The 18,626-nt window shown below is 45.3% G+C and overlaps 1 protein-coding gene across 2 annotated transcripts in view; it reads right to left on the bottom strand.

Annotated features, from left to right (window-relative positions):
* Window positions 1-18,626, bottom strand: part of malt3 (MALT paracaspase 3) — a 117,169-nt gene that overhangs the window by 18,603 nt on the left and 79,940 nt on the right. For both annotated transcript variants that reach the window (XM_080216008.1, XM_080216009.1), the window contains exons 12-13: window positions 18,265-18,392; window positions 1,585-1,734 (exon numbers count right to left, since the gene is read on the bottom strand). In XM_080216008.1, coding sequence (XP_080072134.1) covers window positions 1,585-1,734; window positions 18,265-18,392 — 278 coding nt within the window. The remainder of the gene's footprint in view (window positions 1-1,584; window positions 1,735-18,264; window positions 18,393-18,626) is intronic.

The raw sequence follows: 18,626 nt of genomic DNA, 5'->3' as shown, positions 1-18,626 counted from the left end.
GTGCAAACTCGACGGGCTGAATGCACTTCTTCTGTACTGGAGGATTCTATAACATAATCATTATGCTCATTAGCTGCCATTACAACAGTGACTACATTTCAGAAGAACTTCACCATCTACAAAGCTCTTTGAGGGGGGATGGTGGCACTGAAAGGCGCTATATGAATACAAGTCTTTTTTGTTAGTCACAGTCCAGCAGGCAGTAGCACTACTACAGACAAATGGATAATTTTTTTTTACAAAAACAAACTACTACAGATGCTTGAAAACTGAAATTTACAAAAGAAAATGCTGGAAAAACAGTGGTTAGCATTGCTGCCTCACAGCACCAGGAACCCAGGTTCGATTTCCGGCTTGGGTGACTGTGGAGTTTGCAAGTTCTACCCACGTCCTCTGGTTTCCTCTGGGTGCTCCGGTTTCCTCCCACAGTCCAAAGATGTGCAGGTTAGGTGGAACGGCCACGGTAAATGTGCGGGGTTACTGGGATAGGGCAGGGGGGAGGGCCTGGATGGAATGCTCTTTTAGGGAGTCAGGGCAAACTCGATCCACTGCCATGAGTTTATGGTTCTATTGAAAAATCAGTTAACCTGAAAGGTTGATTCTGTTTCTCTCGCTCCACAGATGCTGCCTGACCTGCTGAGTTTTACCATCATTTTTAAAGTGTTTTTAAAGTGAATCATTTATGCGATGGAGTTAATTGGTCTATCCACAAAATATAAAAGAAGACGTCTCAGAAGCATCAAATTGCAGTATAGTCACTAATCAGATTAGGTGGGCTTTTACTGCAGTATTGGGGAGACAGGGCAGGGGGAGATTAGTAATTGAGGTGGGGAGTTTGTTGAAATATATTAGAGCAACGATATGTTAACAATTAAAATCGGGTTAAAGATCCCAACAGCAGAGCAGTGTCCGAGGCTAACACAAACATAGAAAACGCTGGAAAGTCTCATCATCTGACAGCATCTGTGGCAAGAGAAGAGAGCCAATGTTTCAAGTTTGGCTAACCCTTCGTCAGAACCTGAGGATCCTCACTAATGAACAGGTCAAGTACTTGGCTGCTCGGGTGATCTTGCCCACAAAATGGGCGGCACAATGGTTAGCACTGCTGCCTCACAGCACCAGCGACCTGGGTTCGAATCTAGCCTCGAGTTACTGGCCTTGTGGAGTCTGCACGTTCTTCCTGTATCTGCGTGGGTTTCCTCCGGGTGCTCCGGTTCCCTCCCACTTTCCAGAGATGTGTGGCGGGTTAGGTTGATAGGCCATGGTAAATTGACCCTAGTATCAGAGGGACTAGCTAGGGTAAATACATGGGGTTAAGGGGATAGGGCCTGGATGGGACTGTGGTTGGTGCAGATTCGATGGGCCAAATGGCCTCCTTCTGTACTGTAGAGATTCTATGATGGTGAAAATGGTTTCTCTGCGGTTGAGCAAGGAAGGGACATTAAAACGCTAACAGAGTGGGGATGTATAAAGCAAAATGCAATGAAAAGAATACAAGGACTTTATTTTCCTCAGTACCTTATAGGTTATTTTGGGGAGAGGAAATTAAGATTGCTGCTTGCTTGGTAAAGCGAAGTATCTTACCATTGGCTCGCTTCCAGTGTTCGTTCCTCATTCTGAGCTGCGCTGTGTGTCCCTTGGTACAAATCGCATCCGTTAGTGCGCGGCACTCCTTTAAGGTGTGTCGAATTTCCATCACCTGCTTGCCGGTAATCAGCTGATCCTTCCCCATGTCTGTGGGAGGAAAGGAAAGTCCCTGGTTCAATGTGGATAAGGCCCCGGAACATTGACAGCACACTGGGGTACCATGTTTCCTCACCCACCCCCCAGTAACCTTGCTCTGCTGCTCAAAAAAAAACTGATTGGGCTTTAGAAATTCTTAAATAAAACCAAGAGATGGTGAAAATCTGAAGTAAACGGGGAAATACTATAAATACTCAGGTCACACAACAGCTGAGGAACAAAGTTAACATTTCAAGTTATTGGAACAAATGTGAACTAGGATTCTTCCCCAGTGCTGCTGATGGCACAGTGGTTAGCACTGCTGCCTCACAGTGCCAGGGGGGGCCAGGGTTCGATTCTGGCTTTGGGTCACTGTCTGTGCTGAGTTTGCACGTTCTCCCTATGTCTGCATGGGTTTCCTCCATTTTCCTCCCACAGTCCAAAGACGTGCAGGTTAGGTGGATTGGCCATGCTAAATTGACCCTTTGTGTCAGAAGGATTAGCAGGGTAAATACGTGGGGTTATGGGGATAGGGCCTGAGTGGGATTGTTGTCAGTGCAGCCTCAATGGGCCAAATGATCTGTCTGCACCGTAGGGATTCTAAGTGTTCCAGAATTGTCTGATATAAATTCACTGGGTGAATAATATTAATCATCGGATCATTATTTTATTCCTTTAAGTTTAAAGTTTATTAGTGTCACAAGCAGGCTTATAATCACACTGCAATGAAGTTACTGTGAAAATCCCCTAGTCACCACACTCCAGCGCCTGTTCAGGTACACTGAGGGAGAATTTATTGTGGCCAATGCACCTAACCAGCGTGTCTTTTGGACTGTGGGAAGAAACCGGAGATCCCGGAGAAAACATGCAAACTCCACACAGACAGTGACTCAAGCTAGGAATTGAATCCGGGTCCCTGGTGCTGTGAAGCAACAATGCTATCCACTGTGCCACCTTTGGGAACGTCCATCAAACAGTCTGTAGTGAGTTGTTACAACGCATCCTTTAAATGGTACATTGTAGGGGAGGCTATGGCCTAGTGCTATTATCATTAGGCTAATAACCCAGAAACTCAGCTGATGTTCTGGGGGCCAGGGTTCGAATCTCGCTATGACAGATGGTGGAATCTGAATTCAATTAGAAAAAAATCTGTAATTAAGAATCTACTGAAGGCATCGCCGATTGTTGGAAAAAACCATCTGGTTCACCAATGTCCTTTAGGGGAGGAAATCTGCCGTCCTTACCTGGTCTGACCTACATGTGACTCCAGAGCCACGGCAATGTAGTTGGCTCACAATTGACCTCGGGCAACTAGAGATGGGCAATAAATGCTGTCCCAGCCTGCGATGCCCATGTGCCACGAAGGAACAAAAATACTGCAACCATGGTGGAGAAGTCAGATATTTTGGTTAATTACTGAAGAGTCGATTAGGCAGAATACTCAGTCCTGGATGGTATTGAGCTCCTTGAGTGTTGTTGGAACTGCAACTGTCCAGGCAAGTGGAGAGTATTCCATTACACGCCTGACCTGTGGCATGCAGTGAAAAGGCTCTGGAGAGTCAGAAGGTGAGTCATTCGCGTCCCCAATATTCAGCCTCTGATCTGTCCCTGAGGCCATAATATCTAAGTTTTGGATTCACTTGAGCTTGTGGTCAATTGTGACCCGCAGGCTGTGGAGGTTGTGTATTGTGATTTAGGATTCAGCCACTGTTAAGATAACAAGGGGTGGAATTCTTCAGCCCCTCCTGCTGGTGGCATCTACCAGGCCCACCAAGGTTGACTCCTGCAGATGAGGAATGTAAATCGCCATTGACTTTGGTGGGACAGGACGATCCTGCCAGAGGATGATGGTGAGCCTGTCAAATACTTGGGTACACTGGGCACTAAGAGTACTCAGACTTTTAAGTTTAATTACTTGTGCACAAGTGAGAACATATAAAACATAGAAGATAGGAGCAGGATTTGGCCCTTTGAGCCTGCTCCATTATTCATCACGATCATTGCTGATCATCCAAATCAATAGCCTAATCCTGCTTTATCCCCATAACCTTTGATCCCATTCGCCCAAGTACTATATCCAGCCGCCTCTTGAATACATTCAATGTTTTGGCATCAACAGCTTCCTGTGGTGGTGAATGCCACAGACTCACCATTCTTTGGGTGAAGAGATGTCTGCTCATCTCCATCCTAAATGGTCTACCCCGAATCCTCAGGCTCTGATCCCTGGTTTTGGACTCTCCCACCATTGGGAACATCCTCCCTACATCTACCCTGTCTAGTCCTGTTAGAATTTTATAAGTCTCTGTGAGATCCCCCCCTCATTTGTCTGAACTCCAGCGAAAACAATCTCGCTGAAAACAACCTAGTCAATCTCTCCTCATACATCAGTCCCGCCATCCCTCGAATCAGCCTGGTAAACCTTCGCTGCACCCCCTTGAGAACAAGAACATCCTTCCTCAGAAAAGGAGACCAAAACTGCACACAATGCAGTGTAAAGCACTGCAGAATGTTCTGTTGATTCATACAGAAAATATAACAATTATAGTTCACCATATCTTGCTTTTTGGAATTTTGTTATTGAAAAAGGTCTTATTTTCATTCTGTGGCCAAGGCTGCTTATCATGTTTATGGAACTAACACAGGGTTTAAATTAGTCGCTTATCCTGAGTATGAGTTCAGTGCTAGCCTCACTGAAGGCCTAAGAGGCCAATAATCATTTTCCATTATTTAAGAGTTGGTTGTCATAACTTAATTTCCACAATTGATGTAACTTAATTTTTCTAGTTTCTGTATTTTGTAACTGTTTTTAACTATCGTTTCACCATATTTATTGCTTTATTTGAAGTAAGCATCCTTAATCCTGCAGAACAAAGTGAATTAATTATTTGGCCATAGCTGGAATTACAACTTAATTGTAGAGTGGCACAGTGATTAGCACTGCTGCCTCACAGCTCCAGGAACTGATTCCCAGCTTGGGTCACTGTCTGTGCGGAGTCTACACGTTCTCCCCGTGTCTGTGTGGGTTTCCTCCCAGTGCTCCGGTTTCTTCCCATATTCTGAAAGACGTGCTGGTTAGGTGCATTGACCCGAACAGGCGCTGAAGTGACTAGGGGAATTTCACAGCAACTTCATTGCAATATTAATGTAAGCCCTACTTACTTGTGACTAATAAAGAAACTTTACATTTTACTTTAATTTTCACAAGCTGCCCCCGCTGCGGGAAAAACCACCGTGGAATTGCTGGAGAACTCCACCTAATGTTAGATAGCACTCCTGGTACATATGGTGGATGTTCATAAGAAACCATATGCAACACATTTCACTAGAAACTTTTAAAAATAGCTTTTTCATAGTGTCCTGTAGGTGGCACTCATGATCTGGTCTCCCTCTCTTTCCTGCTCTGTGGGTGGAGCCTGTGATTGCATACCATGTGATCAGAAGGTTAAAAATGCACAGAACTATTGGATTCAAGCTAGATATCTAAATCTAAATGCAAACATAAACAGTCATCTGTTTATTCAATGAAGCAGGTTACATACATCGAGGCAATGATGGGAGTGGAACCAGAGTGGAGGGAGTTCTCCTGATGCCTTGGCCAACATTCTTCCCTCAACCCCAACCCTACTAACATAAGAACATAAGAGTAGGCCATCTAGCCCTTCGAGCCTGCCCCGCCATTCAATAAGATCATGGCTGATCTGAAGTGGCTCAGTTCCACATTCCCGCTTTCTCCCCATAACCCTTAATTCCCTTGCCTCCAAAAAACCTATCTACCCGTGACTTAAATATATTTAGCGAGGTAGCCTCCACCACTTCAATGGGCAGAGAATTCCAGAGATTCACCACCCTTTGAGTGAAGAAGTTCCTCCTTAACTCCGTTATAAACTGCCCCCCCACCCCCCTCTTATCTTGAGGCTGTGCCCTCTAGTCTCGCTGTCCTTTCTGAGCAGGAAGAATCTCTCTACCTCTACCCTATCCATCCCCTTCAGTATCTTATACGTCTCTATAAGATCCCCCTTCATCTTTCTAAACTCCAACGAGTACAGACCAAGTCTATTTAGTCTCTCTTCATAGTCCAACCCCCTCATCTCCGGTATCAGCCTAGTGAACCTCCTCTGCACTCCCTCCAAGGCCAAAATATCCTTACACAAGTGCTGCGACCAAAACTGCACACAGTACTCCAGCTGCAGCCTCACCAGTGCCCTGTACAGTTGCAGCAAGACCTCCCTGCTTTTATATTCTATCCCCCTCGCTATAAAGGCCAGCATCCCATTCGCCTTCTTGATCACCTGCAGACTGGGTTTTTGTGACTCATGCACAAGGACCCCCAGGTCCCTCTGCACCGTAGCATGCTGCAGCTTTTCACCCTTTAAATAGTAATCCCTCCTACTATTATTCCTGCCAAAGTGCATAACCTCACACTTGCTAACATTGTACTCCATCTGCTAGGTCCTCGCCCACTCGCTCAGCCTATCTAGATCCCTCTGCAGACTTTCCACCCCCTCCGCACAATTTGCTTTTCCACTCATCTTTCTGTCATCAGCAAATTTCGACACCCTACACTCAGCCTCCTCCTCCTCCAGATCATCTATATAAACGGTAAATAGCTAAGGCCCCAGCACCGATCCTTGCGGCACACCACTAGTTACCAACCGCCAATCAGAATAGCACCTTGATATCAACTCTGCCTCCTATTAGACAGCTAATCCTCTATCCACGCTAACACCTTACCCCCAACTCCATACTAAGGCAGATTAACTGGTTAACTGTTTCAGTAGTTAGTGGGATCTTGTGGTAATCAAATTAACTGGCTCAATTAGAAAACAACTGTGACACCATTCAAAAGTGATGAGCTTGGAGATGTCTGACAATTTTTGAAAGGACACTATATAAAGAAATGAGAAAATGGTCTTTTTTATTCATTCGTGGGACCTGGGCATCACTGGTTGGGCCAGCATTTATTGCCCATCCCTAGTTGCCCTTGGAGGGCAACTGAGTGTCAACCACACTGCTGTGGTTCTGGAGTCACATGTAGGCCAGTCCAGGTAAGGACGGCAGATTTCCTTCCTAAAGGACATTAGTGATCCAGATGGGTTTTTCTGACAATGGGTTCACGGTCATCAGTAGATTCGACATTTTTTTATTGAATTCAAAGTCCTCCATCTGCCTTGGCAGGATTTGAACCTGGATCCCCAGAACATTAGCTAAATTTCTGGATTAATAGTCTAGCGATAATACCGTTAGGCCATGTCGGGAGAAATCAATGGGACGTAGCAAGTGGTATAAGCTTCTCTGAATGTGTGCACCAGGTGCCTGGGATGCAGATTATATGATCCTGCACTCTATTCCAAATGCGACCAGTCCAACTCCAGACCGGTGCCATATTTAAGGAATGTTGCGCTGGCGAGAGGTGCCATCATTGGGATGAGATATTAAACCAAGGGAGAACACCCCACGACAGGATTCTGAAGAAGATTAGGGGAGATATATTTCATACTCAAAAGATGCAAATGATGGCTCGCGCAGTGGGTGGTTGGGACCTGGAATAGTGAACCAACCAACTGAATCTTTTACTGCATTTAAAAAGAAACATGGGTAAACATTTGAAAAAGAACTCTGAACTGTCTTGATCCACATATATGCTGCATAGTTTGTAACCCTTTAAAGTTCTGACATTGAAATGATCATCAGATTGTAGACAAGTTCATTTCAAAGCGAGTGCTTGTACTGGTGACTGTGGCAAAATGTCCAACAGATGATCTGTAGTGAGTAATTTATTAATAATTGGTTTTTCAGGTATTGCTGCCTTTAAACTTCGAGCAACTGATTCCTATCCCAACCAGGGACATTGCACAGATATTTACTCTGGTAGGCGTAGGCGAAGCAGTTTTGTCACTGTAATCCAGAGACCCGGGTTAATCTTCTGAGGACCTGGGTTCAAATCTCACTATGGCAGATGAATTCAATAAAAATCTGGAATTAAAAGTCTGATAACGACTGTGAGACCATTGTTGATTGTTGCAAAATACCTCCCTTGATGGAAGAAAATTGGCCGTCCTTACCAGGTCTGGCCTACACGTGACTCCTAGACACACAATGTGGCTGACTCTTAACGGCCCTCAGGCAACTAGGGAGGGGCAATAAATGCTGGTCCAGCCAGCGATGCCCACATCTTGCGAATGATCGGGGAAATAAAGGCATGATCTCCTTTAAATTTAAAGTTTATTTATTAGTGTCACAAGTCGGCTTACATTAACACTACAATTAAGTTATTGTGAAAATTCCCTAGTCATTAGGTTGGCTAGGTGGCGAAGTGATTATCATTGTTTTGTCACAGCGGCAGGGACCTGTGTTTGAATTCCACTCCGCACAGTCTGTGCAGACTCTGCACATTCTCTGCATGGGTCTCCTCCAGGTGCTTCAGTTTCCTCCCACAGTCTGAAAGATGTGCTGGTTAGGTGCAATTGGCTGTACTAAATTCTCCCTCAGTATACCGAACAGGCGCCGGAATGTGGCAACTAGGGGATTTTCACAGTAACTTCATTGCAGTGTGAATGTAAGCCTTACTTGTGACTAATAAACACATAAACTTTAGTCACCACACTCTGGCGCCTGTTCAGGTACACTGAAGGAGAATTTAGCACGGCCAATGCACCCTAACCAGCACGTCTTTCGGACTGTGGGAAGAAACCAGAGCACCTGGAGGAGAGTCATGCAGACATAAGGAGAACGTGCAGACTCCACACAGACAGTGACCCAAGCCAGGAATCAAACTTGAGTCCCTGGCACCGTGAGGCAGAATGTTCAAACCAAAATGAATTCTAAAACGTGACTCATTTCAATAATCCATATGAAATTTACTGGTCGACCCACTCAAGTGGCTTTCACTTCACGCATTAAATGGTTCTCAAAAATTCAAATTCTATAAAACCGAAAACATTCTGGCCAGTCTGAATGAAAGAGGAAGGTGATTCATTTTACTCTGGTGAAATAAATGAACAAAGCTCAGTATTCAGGAAGGAGAATCTTGGAAAAGTAGATCCCAGCACTGCCAGATGATTGGGAGGAGGACAGGGCTAGAACAGGAGTCTCTGTGTTTGGGTGGGCATTGCCAAGGCTCCCAGGAATGTATGATTAGTGGCTGGCTTCGCACAATTCCTCATTTCCTGCATGCATCGCAAATTTGTCAAGGCCCGAGTTTCCAGCACATTCCGACCCTTTATCCCTGGCTGCTCTACGGACCCTCCCTGCTGCCATAAGTGACAGCTCCAGCCAGAGATTCCATTAATATGGTGCCCGCTTCTATTTATACGATCCAGGGCCCTTTGATCTGGGCCGGCCAAGGAAAAGCTGGGATTGCTTTTCCCTTTGCCCAGTCTTGCGCCAATGTCGCTGGTCAGCCTCAGAAGCAGCTGTCAATGGGCAGGAGGTCAAAGGGATCAGCTTTCCTCTGCCCCTCCTGCTCAGAGAGCTCAGTGTGCATTTCTGGAAAATGAGGTCACTGCTTACGCAGGTCCTGCCCACAAAGAGGACTCCGGTTACTAGACAGACCTTTCAAAGCAGCAAAACTATCTACCAAGCAGAAAGAGCTGTTCTCGATCAACAGCCCTGCACTTTCAGACAAAGGAAGTGAGTTATCTCTGCTCAAATGTGTCTTTTCCCCCCTCTGCAACTCCCTCACACCCTCTTGTCAAAGGCCTCAACCATTCACAAGGTTGCAGATTCAGGTTTTGACTGCAGGGGATAATACGTCCATAGAGGTAGAAGTTCCTTCACCACAGTCTCTTCATTTACAAGTCTGACAACAGCATACAGAGCGTTTTCAGTCAGCAGTGAGTCCCAGAGGAACTGACACTCATGGTTAAATTCAAAGCAAGAGGCACCCTGATTGCCCATCAATTTGGCCCTTAATCAGGGAGTTGATACTCTAACAGACCCACCTCAACTGCCCGATTCAAGGGATAAAGGGGCTTCAGCACATGATCTAAGACGATACTCTGGTGCCGTACTAAGGGAGTGCTGCATGGTCTTTCGAATGAGGTGCAATCCCAAGGGCACCCCTGCCCCCCCCACCCTACCACCCCTCCTCCTCCCTCCTCTTCCACCCCACCCACCACCACCACCACATTAGGTGGAGGGAAACAATAAACAATCCCATGATGCTCTCTCTCAAAGTCAAGCTGCTCCTAAACATCTTGGCCACTTTTTATCCCTCAGCCACTGAGATTAAAACAGATTGCTCAGTTATTAGGTGGGATTTTACAGCTGTACTCATCCCAAAATTATAAACTCCCATCCGAGGTTAACAGGCCTTTCCAAAGTCCACCCCTTGCCCCCTCTGATTTGTGTGGCGGGTAAAAGTCCAGCCATTATTTCAATGCGGAGTGTGGGAGCTTGCTGTGCACAAATCAGCAACAGTGTTCCACACACAGCAATAAAATCTACATTGGGAAGCACTTTGTGATTCCCCAAGGTTGTGAGAGGAACATTAGCAACGCTACTCCTTTCATTCAGAGTTGCAAGGTGCAACTCATCACCAATGTCAACACATCTCGCTGAGTTTGGAGGTACAAGCCCATGCTGGGGAAAGGTTCTGACTCCTCCTCCTCCCCCAGTGTAAGTATCTGAGATCAACCTGGCTTGGCTCTCCATTTCTGTTCATTCATTTCCGCCACCAACCCTTCACCACCAACATCCTCCCCTCCACCCCAACAATTCGCTGTTCCACCCAACTCCCACTACCCCCAAGTAACCCCCGACCACCTGACTAACCCCTGACATCCCCAACTACCCTGACTGCTTTGACTAATTATCAACCATCCTGACTAACCACCTGACCACCCTCAACAATCATTTCCAAAACCATCTCTTCTCTTTCACAAACCACCTGAACCTCAGGCTAACCTCAGCCCTCAGTCCCCTCCTCACCCCTCCCTCAACTAACCCCCTGTCCCACCAACCCCCTTTCAATCATCTGACTAGCCCCTCAACCACCCAATTGTCCACCCAACAACCTTTGAACCCCTAACCCCTTGTCAATACCTTCCAATCAACCCCTTCCCCAGACTACCACCGCCTTACCCCTACTACTCCCCCCAACAATGCCCCACCCCACCCACCCCCCTCCACTGGCTCAGTGCAGCTGCAGAGTCTCAGGTCTGGGCAGCACAGTGGTTAGCACTGCTGCCTCACAGCACCAGGGACCCAGGTTCAATTCCCTGATTGGGTCACTGTCGATGTGGAGTTTGCATGTTCTTCCCATGTCTGCGTGGGTTTCTTCCAAGTGCTCTGGTTTCCTCCCACAGTCTGAAAGGTGTGCTGGTTAGGTGCATTGGCTGTGCTAAATTCTTCCTCAGTGTACCCAAACAGACACGGGAGTGTGGCGACTAAGGGATTTTCAAAGTAACTTCATTGCAATGTCAATGTAATGGTACTTGTGACACTAATAAACTTTAAGCTGGGATGCAGCAATGTGTCTCAATGGGCCTTTCATCCCTCATGTACAAGCCTAGATTGGGAGTGCTATCACAGGATGGTTCAATCCTGTTCTCAACTTAGTGCTTTAGTGTAATGACATCAATCAGGACATTGAGGTTGGCCTATTGGAATATGAACTCCCTGATTAAGGATGTTTCTGTAGTGTAGTCATTATCACGTTCGCCTCACATGCGAATGATTCTCATTTCAAAACCAGGCAAGAACATTGTTGGATCTTTCTCATTAAGCATAGGGAAGTCTGCAACAAAAAAAAGATATCCCTGATTAAAGATCCACAAAAAGAGTTCCCTGATTAGGGATCCAATTGTTGGACCAATTAGGGAGTCTTTGCCTTGTACTGAACCGGGAGTGTCAGTTCCTCTGGCACTCCTGGAGGTAGACTGCTGACTGCTGGCACTCTGCGACTGCTGTTAGAATTTGTAAATAAAGGGAAATTGGTGAAGGGACTTCTGCCTCTGTGTAGACTTATTACATTTAGGAAAAACATTGGGATTTTCCAGCAAAAGCGGTGAGGGGATGGGGGTGGTGGATGCTGCACTTGTCGATGACCACATGTCAGACCAATCCAAAGTCTTTGCAGCCAGTCACAGTGACTATATCAGTTGCCGAGCTCAGCTCAGACTTTTCCTATCTGTGTGCTTCAGTGTACAAACACAATGAGCTCAAACACAAGGCAGACACGTGATAACATTATCACAGCCTAGGATCACCCAGACTGCCTTCAATGACCTGAGGGACCAGGAGAGGAATTTCCCAGACAGTCTCTTTCCAAAACTGACCGCAGTTTTGAAATGTTTACCTCTGCTAAGCAAATATGCTTTGAGGGGTGTCGAGTGAGGAAGGAGGGGGGTCATGTCAGTATCATAATACACGCAGTATCGCAATCGTGTAGCAGAGACTGTCGTTGTTTGCAATGTTAAATTTAGGAAGTGCATCTGCAGCACCTAGCCCTCGGTGAGTGTTTATAGCCTTATTCCGACTCATTCTACATGAATATACTTGCTAAATATCACACCAGATCTTCAGTAAAATGGCCTTCCATTGGATAGTTGTGAGGGGGCCCGTACAATATGTATAATATTCCTCATGTATATTTTTTCATCTTTACAGCCCGATAGGGGATACAGTTAACGTACGTCAACCAGTTTGGACTTCTAGCTCAATCACTGAAACTCTCTCCCAGGAGATTGGCAACTTCCTGTCCTTTGCTAAAGCGCTTTAACTACATTTTTGTATTATTTATTGCCAGCATTTATTGCCTGTCCCTAGTTGCCTGAGGATAGTTGAGCATCAACCACATTGCTGTGGAGTTACATGTAGGCCAGACTGGGTAAGGTCGGCAGATTTCCTTCCCTAGAGGACATTAGTGAACCAGATGGATTTTTCCGACAATCAACAATGGTTTCAGGGTCATCAGTAGATTCTTAATTCCAGATTTTTTAAAATTGAATTCAAATCCACCATCTGCAGTGGCGGGATTTGAACCCCGTGGTGGGGTTCTCAGAACGTTAGCTAAGTTTCTGGATTAACAGTTAGCGATAATACCACTAGGCCATCACCTCACCTTCCTCTAACTGGTTGGGGGTGATGGCGTACTTTGTGAAGCAAAATGGAAAAAGTGCTATGCACGTACAACATCAGCTTGTGTGAGGGATGAGTATTTAAAAGCGAGTTAATTGGCCCGTTATCAGCAAAGCCCTGTAATCATTAACCTGAATTCTGATTTGTAGAGCTGTATATAAGAGTGAGGCTGACATCTGTGATTGGTAAATGGTCATACACAACATTTCACGGACCCACACCTGAAATCAGTTCACACGCTGGGCATAAGCTAGCTACCTTCCATCTGCGTGACTCATTGATACAGGCGGTCACTTCATTTTCAAGCTTCTCTCCTTTCACTGATGAGACAGAGTGCAGGAATGAGACAGAGAATCTGGTGAACTGGTGCAGTAACAGTCTCTCTCTCATTGTCAGCAAAACAAAGGAGTGAGTCATCGACTTCAGGAAGCTAGCGGAGGATATGCCCCTGTCTAATCAACAGGAAGTGGAGATGGTCAAGAGCTTCAGGTTTCCAGGTGTCCAGATCAATCTGTCCTGGTCTCCCCCTTGCCAACACTTTAGTTAAGAAAGCCCACCAAGCCTCTATTTTGTCAGAAGACTAAGAAAATTTGGCATGTCCACTACGAGTCTCACCAACTTTTAGAGATGCACCATAGAAAGCATTCTTTCTGGTTGTATCACAACTTGGTATGGCTCCTGCTTTGCCCAAACCACAAGAAACTACAAATGGAATGTAGCCCAACCCATCACGCAAACCAGCCTCCCATCCGTTGACTCTGTTGACATTTCCCACTGCCTCGGAAAAGCAGCCAACATAATCAAGGACCCCACACACCCTGGATATTCTCTCTTCCACCTTCTTCCATTGGGAAAAAGATATAAAGTCTGAGGTCACATGCCAACCAACTCAAGAACAGCTTCTTCCCTGCAGCTGTCAGACTTTTGAATGGGCCTACCTTATATTAAGTTGATCTTTCGCTACACCCTAGCTATGACTGTAACACTACATTCTGCACTCTCTCCTTCTCTATGAACGGTATGCTTTGTCTGTAGAGCGTGCAAGAAACAATACTTTTCACTGTATACTAATATATGTGACAATAAGTCAAACCAAATCAAATCCTCCCTTCAAGGCTCTAAACCTTGCTCCTCTCTGCCTCATGTCAACCCTCTGGTCTTACCCACCATCGATGCCCCTGCCACTGGGCTAACTGGTAAATGAGGTTAAGGGATAGATTGGTGAAGCTGCAGACATTTAAGGAGATATTTCCAAATACACAGAACAGGTACATTCCAAAGAGGAAGAAAAATTCCAAGGGGGAATTCCAAAACTGGAGTTTAGAAGAGTGAGAGATGACTCAATTGAAATAAGATCCTGAGGAAATGGTTTTGAAATTCTTTCATGGGATGTGGGCATCACTAACAAGGTAAGCATTAGTTGTCCTTGAACTGTTCAACGATTTTGATTTGATTTATTATTGTCACATGCATTAACATAGTGAAAAGTACTGTTTTTTGCGCACTATATAGACAAAGCATACCATACAGAGGGCAGGAAAGAGTCAACCACATTGCTGTGGCTCTGGAGTCACATGTAGGCCAGACCAGGTAAGAAAGGCAGATTTCCTTCCCTAAAGGACATTAGTGAACAAATGGGTTTTTCCGACAATCGACAAATGTTTCATGATCGTCTGTAGATACTTAATTCCAGATTTTTATCCAATTCAAGTTCCACAATCTGTCGTGGTGGGATTCGAACCCGGGTCCCCGCAGTATAACACTGGGTCTCTGGATTACTAGTCCAGTTACAATACAGTACACCACTGCCTCTCCAGACTCACCAGGATTTCTTTGACTGCACATCTCCCCCTTGAGATCTCATTATTGAGGAAGAAAAGAATAGAAACATTCAAGGAGCATCACTAACCCTGACTTGGATTCAGATCCCTGATCCTTCAATATTGTTGGCTAAACACCCTGGAATTCACCATTTAGCACCATCAAATGCCATCATCACAAGTTTTAAAGTTTATTTACTAGTGTCACAAGTAGGCTAACATTCACACTGCAATGAAGTTACTGTGAAAATCCCCTAGTCGCTACACTCCGGTGCCTGTTCAGGTGCACTGAGGGAGAATTTAGCAACGTCAATGCACCTAACCAGCAAATTTTTCAGACTGTGGAAGGAAACTGGAGTACCCAGAGGAAACACACGCAGACACAGGGAGAACTGCCGCTTGGTGAGAATCCTGGAACTCCCTCCCTAACAGCACTATGGGTATACCTATACCACATGGACTGCAGCGGCTCACCGACCACCTTCTCAAGGGCAATTTGGAATCATCAATAAATGCTGGCCTAGACAGTGATGCCCAAGTCCCATAAAAGAATAAAAATTAATTTCATAAAAAGAGCACCTCACTGTCTGCTTCATCGTCAAACTGCGTTGGATGGTACGATGTAACTATATCAGTTCCAATATACAATTTGGCACGTCTGCTATGACTCTCACTAACTTTTACAGATACACCATAGAAAGCATTCTTTCTGTCTGTATCACAGCTTGGTATGGCTCCTGCTCTGTCCGAGACTGCAAGAAACAGAAGGTCGTGAATGAAGCCCAATCCATTTCACAAAAACCAGCCTTCCATTGACTCTGTCTACACTTCCCGCTGCCTTGGCGAAGCAGCCAGCATAATTGGACTCCACGCACTCCAGACATTCTCTCTTCCACCTTCTTCCACCAGGGAAAAGATACAAAAGTCTGAGGTCACATACCAACTGACTCAAAAACAGCTTCTTCCCTGCTGCTATCAGACTTTTGAATGGACCTTCCTTATATTAAGCTGATCTTTCTCTACACCTTAGCTGTGACTGCAATGCTACATTCTGCACTCTCTCCTTTCCTTCTTTATGAGTGGCTTGCTTTGTCTGTGTAATGCGCAAGAAACAATATGTATACTAATACCACATGACAGTAATAAATCAGTAGGCATGAACTAAACACACCACATGGTTAAGTCTTGGTCTTTTTAAAGATGCGATGATTCACTAATTACTGTTACTCAGTTTCTCCGGCACTGGTAAATATCTATTACAAACGTGGAGGCTCAAGCCATCAGCATTAAATCATTGATGGAGATTTTAAAAACAATATAAAATTTGTTAAGTTTTACTTTGTTTTCTTTCTCTCTCAATTCCCTTTAGTCTATTTGACTCGACACTAAGTTCAACCACTCGAATACACACCTCCTTCTTGATCGTAGGGAGGGACAGAGTTACTTGTTGCTCCCTGCTCCATTAGCAACTCACATTTCCAAGCAAAATTTTTTTAAAAAAACTTACATGTTTTGGGGTCAGTAACCAGAGGGCACAGATTTAAGGCAAGGGGCAGGAGATTTAGAGGGGATGTGAGGAAAACCTTTTTGATCCAGAGGCTGATGGGAATCTGGAACTCACTGCCTGAAAGGGTGGTAAAGGAAGGAACCCTTACAACATTTAACAGACATTTAGACGAGCACTTGAAACACCATAGCATGTATGCTACGGAACAAAGAGAAGATATCAAGTGCAGTCAAGGTTTAAGTTTATTTATTAGTGTCATAAGTAGGCTTATATTAACACTGTAATGAAGTCACTGTGAAAATCCCCTAGTCGCCACATTCCGGTGCCTGTTTGGGTACACTGAGGGAGAATTTAGCACGACCAATGCACCTAATCATCACATCTTTCAGACTGTGGGAGGAAACTGGAGTATCTGGAGGAAACCCACGCAGACACAGGAAGAACGTGCAGACTCTGCACAGACAGTGACCCAAGCCGGGAATCAGACTCAGGTCGCTGGCAATGTGAGACAGCAGTGCTAATCACTGTGCCACCGTGTCACCCAAGGCTATGGAGCAAGTGCTACGAAATGGGATTAGGATAGGTGCTTGATGGCCAGCACAGACATGATGGGCTGAAGGGCCTCCTTCTGTGCTGTAAAACTCTGAGACTCTGTGATATTGAAGGGCAGGTTGAACCAAAGGCTGCCCTTGCTGGATGCCCTGCCCCAGCAGGTTAAAGCTCTTTGTTTGGTTCCACTGTCTTTGTTCTTGGCTTGATCAGTGGAAACTTGGGGTGTTTATCTGCTGTCCATTCAAGCATTTGAGGATCTATTTACGTGACCTGAGTTTGACTGCTTCTCTGCTTCTATTCGTGGACTACTAGTAACAAGGGGCTTTATAATTTGTATCATAGCCAGTGGTACTTTTCCCTTCATTAATAAAGATTTTGCACTTCTCTGGTACATTCCCATGATGTCAGAAATTCCCAAAGGGCTTTACAGCCAATGGCGTACTTTTTGAAGTGTAATCACTGTGGTATTGTAGGGAACGTGCCAACTAATCTGGGCACAGCAAGCTCCCACTCAATGAAATATATGACTATCTCTTTTAGGGGAGATTGATGGAGGGGTTACAACATGGGAGTGTCCTCCTCTGCTTTCAATCATACCATGGGATCTTTTACATTAAATCATCACACCAGGGAGATGGTGGTGAACCAATATTGTCATTGGACTACTCATCCAGAGCCCCAGGGTTCAAATCCCACCACGGTCAATAGTGAAATTAAAAATCTGGAATTAAAAGTCTGATGATGACTATAATTGACGATTTTTATAAAAACCCATCTGGTTCACTAATGTCCTTTAGGGAACAAAATCTGCTGTCCTTACCTGGTCTGACCTACATGTGACTCCAGAGCCAAAGCAGCACGATAAGGTTCTTAAATGCCTTCTGAAATACAGGCGGCACAGTGGTTAGCAATGTTGCCTCACAGCTTCAGGGACTCGGAATCAGTTCTAGCCCTGGGTGACTGTCTGTGTGGAGTTTGCATGTTCTAACCATGTCTACAGATTCCTGAGGGTAGCACAGGCAGATTAGGTAATCAAGCTTGGGTACTTATCTTTATTGGTCGAGGCTTAGCTGATTGGAGCAGGGAGTTTGTGTTAGAATTGTGCTAGAGGTGGCACGGGTGGTGTGGTGTGGGGTTTGTACGTTCTCCCCATGTCTGCGTGGGTTTCCTCCAGGTGCTCCGGTTTCCTCCCACAGTCCGAAGATGTACAGGTTAGGTTGACTGGCTGTACTAAATTGCCCCTTAGTGTCAGGGGGATTAGCAGGGTAAATATGTGAGGTTACGGGGATAGGGCCTGGGTGGGATTATTGTTGGTGCAGACTCAATGGGCCAAAGGATTTTATGAAAAGTTCAACGGACAATAAATACTGTCCCCTGAATGATAAAAAACATGATCACATTGCTGTCGGTGGGAGCTTGTGTCAGATGGGCAATGATAACCATTAGCATTTCATTGGCTTTAGAGTGTTGAGGTCATGAAAGATGCTATATTAATGTATATGATGTCCTTTTCCTCATTCCCAGGCAGGGAACACATTATAAGTTATGGGTGGCCTCTGTCTAAAGAGAGTGAACCACACTCACCTTCTGACACACTCTCCAAAATCTGTGTGACTTTCTCCTTCTTCAGAATGTGCTTCTTAAGATACTTCATGAAGATTCCGGAGCTGTGCTCTCCGTCCTGTACCTCGTAAGCTTCAGCATCTTCACACCTAGAATTCCAGCACTCATTAACAACATTCTGTAGATTCACCGTGGCTTCCAGTTTTTGCCTCTTTTCTCCACCCCCCCCACCCCGCTGATAGCCTCCCCTGGGTCCACTGCAACATTGTCCAATCAAATCATGGGGCTACCAGCAAATCCACATCTGCCCAATTGTATTTCAGACTGGGAAATGGCAAATGGCCAATTCCTGCATTATTGACTATTTGATGTTCATGGTGCAT

Source organism: Carcharhinus amblyrhynchos, chromosome 32 (genome assembly GCF_965287045.1).
Source record: "Carcharhinus amblyrhynchos chromosome 32, sCarAmb.v2.hapA, whole genome shotgun sequence".
In the NCBI taxonomy this organism is placed as follows: Eukaryota; Metazoa; Chordata; class Chondrichthyes; order Carcharhiniformes; family Carcharhinidae; genus Carcharhinus; species Carcharhinus amblyrhynchos.
This window is presented reverse-complemented; position numbering and strand designations above follow the sequence as displayed.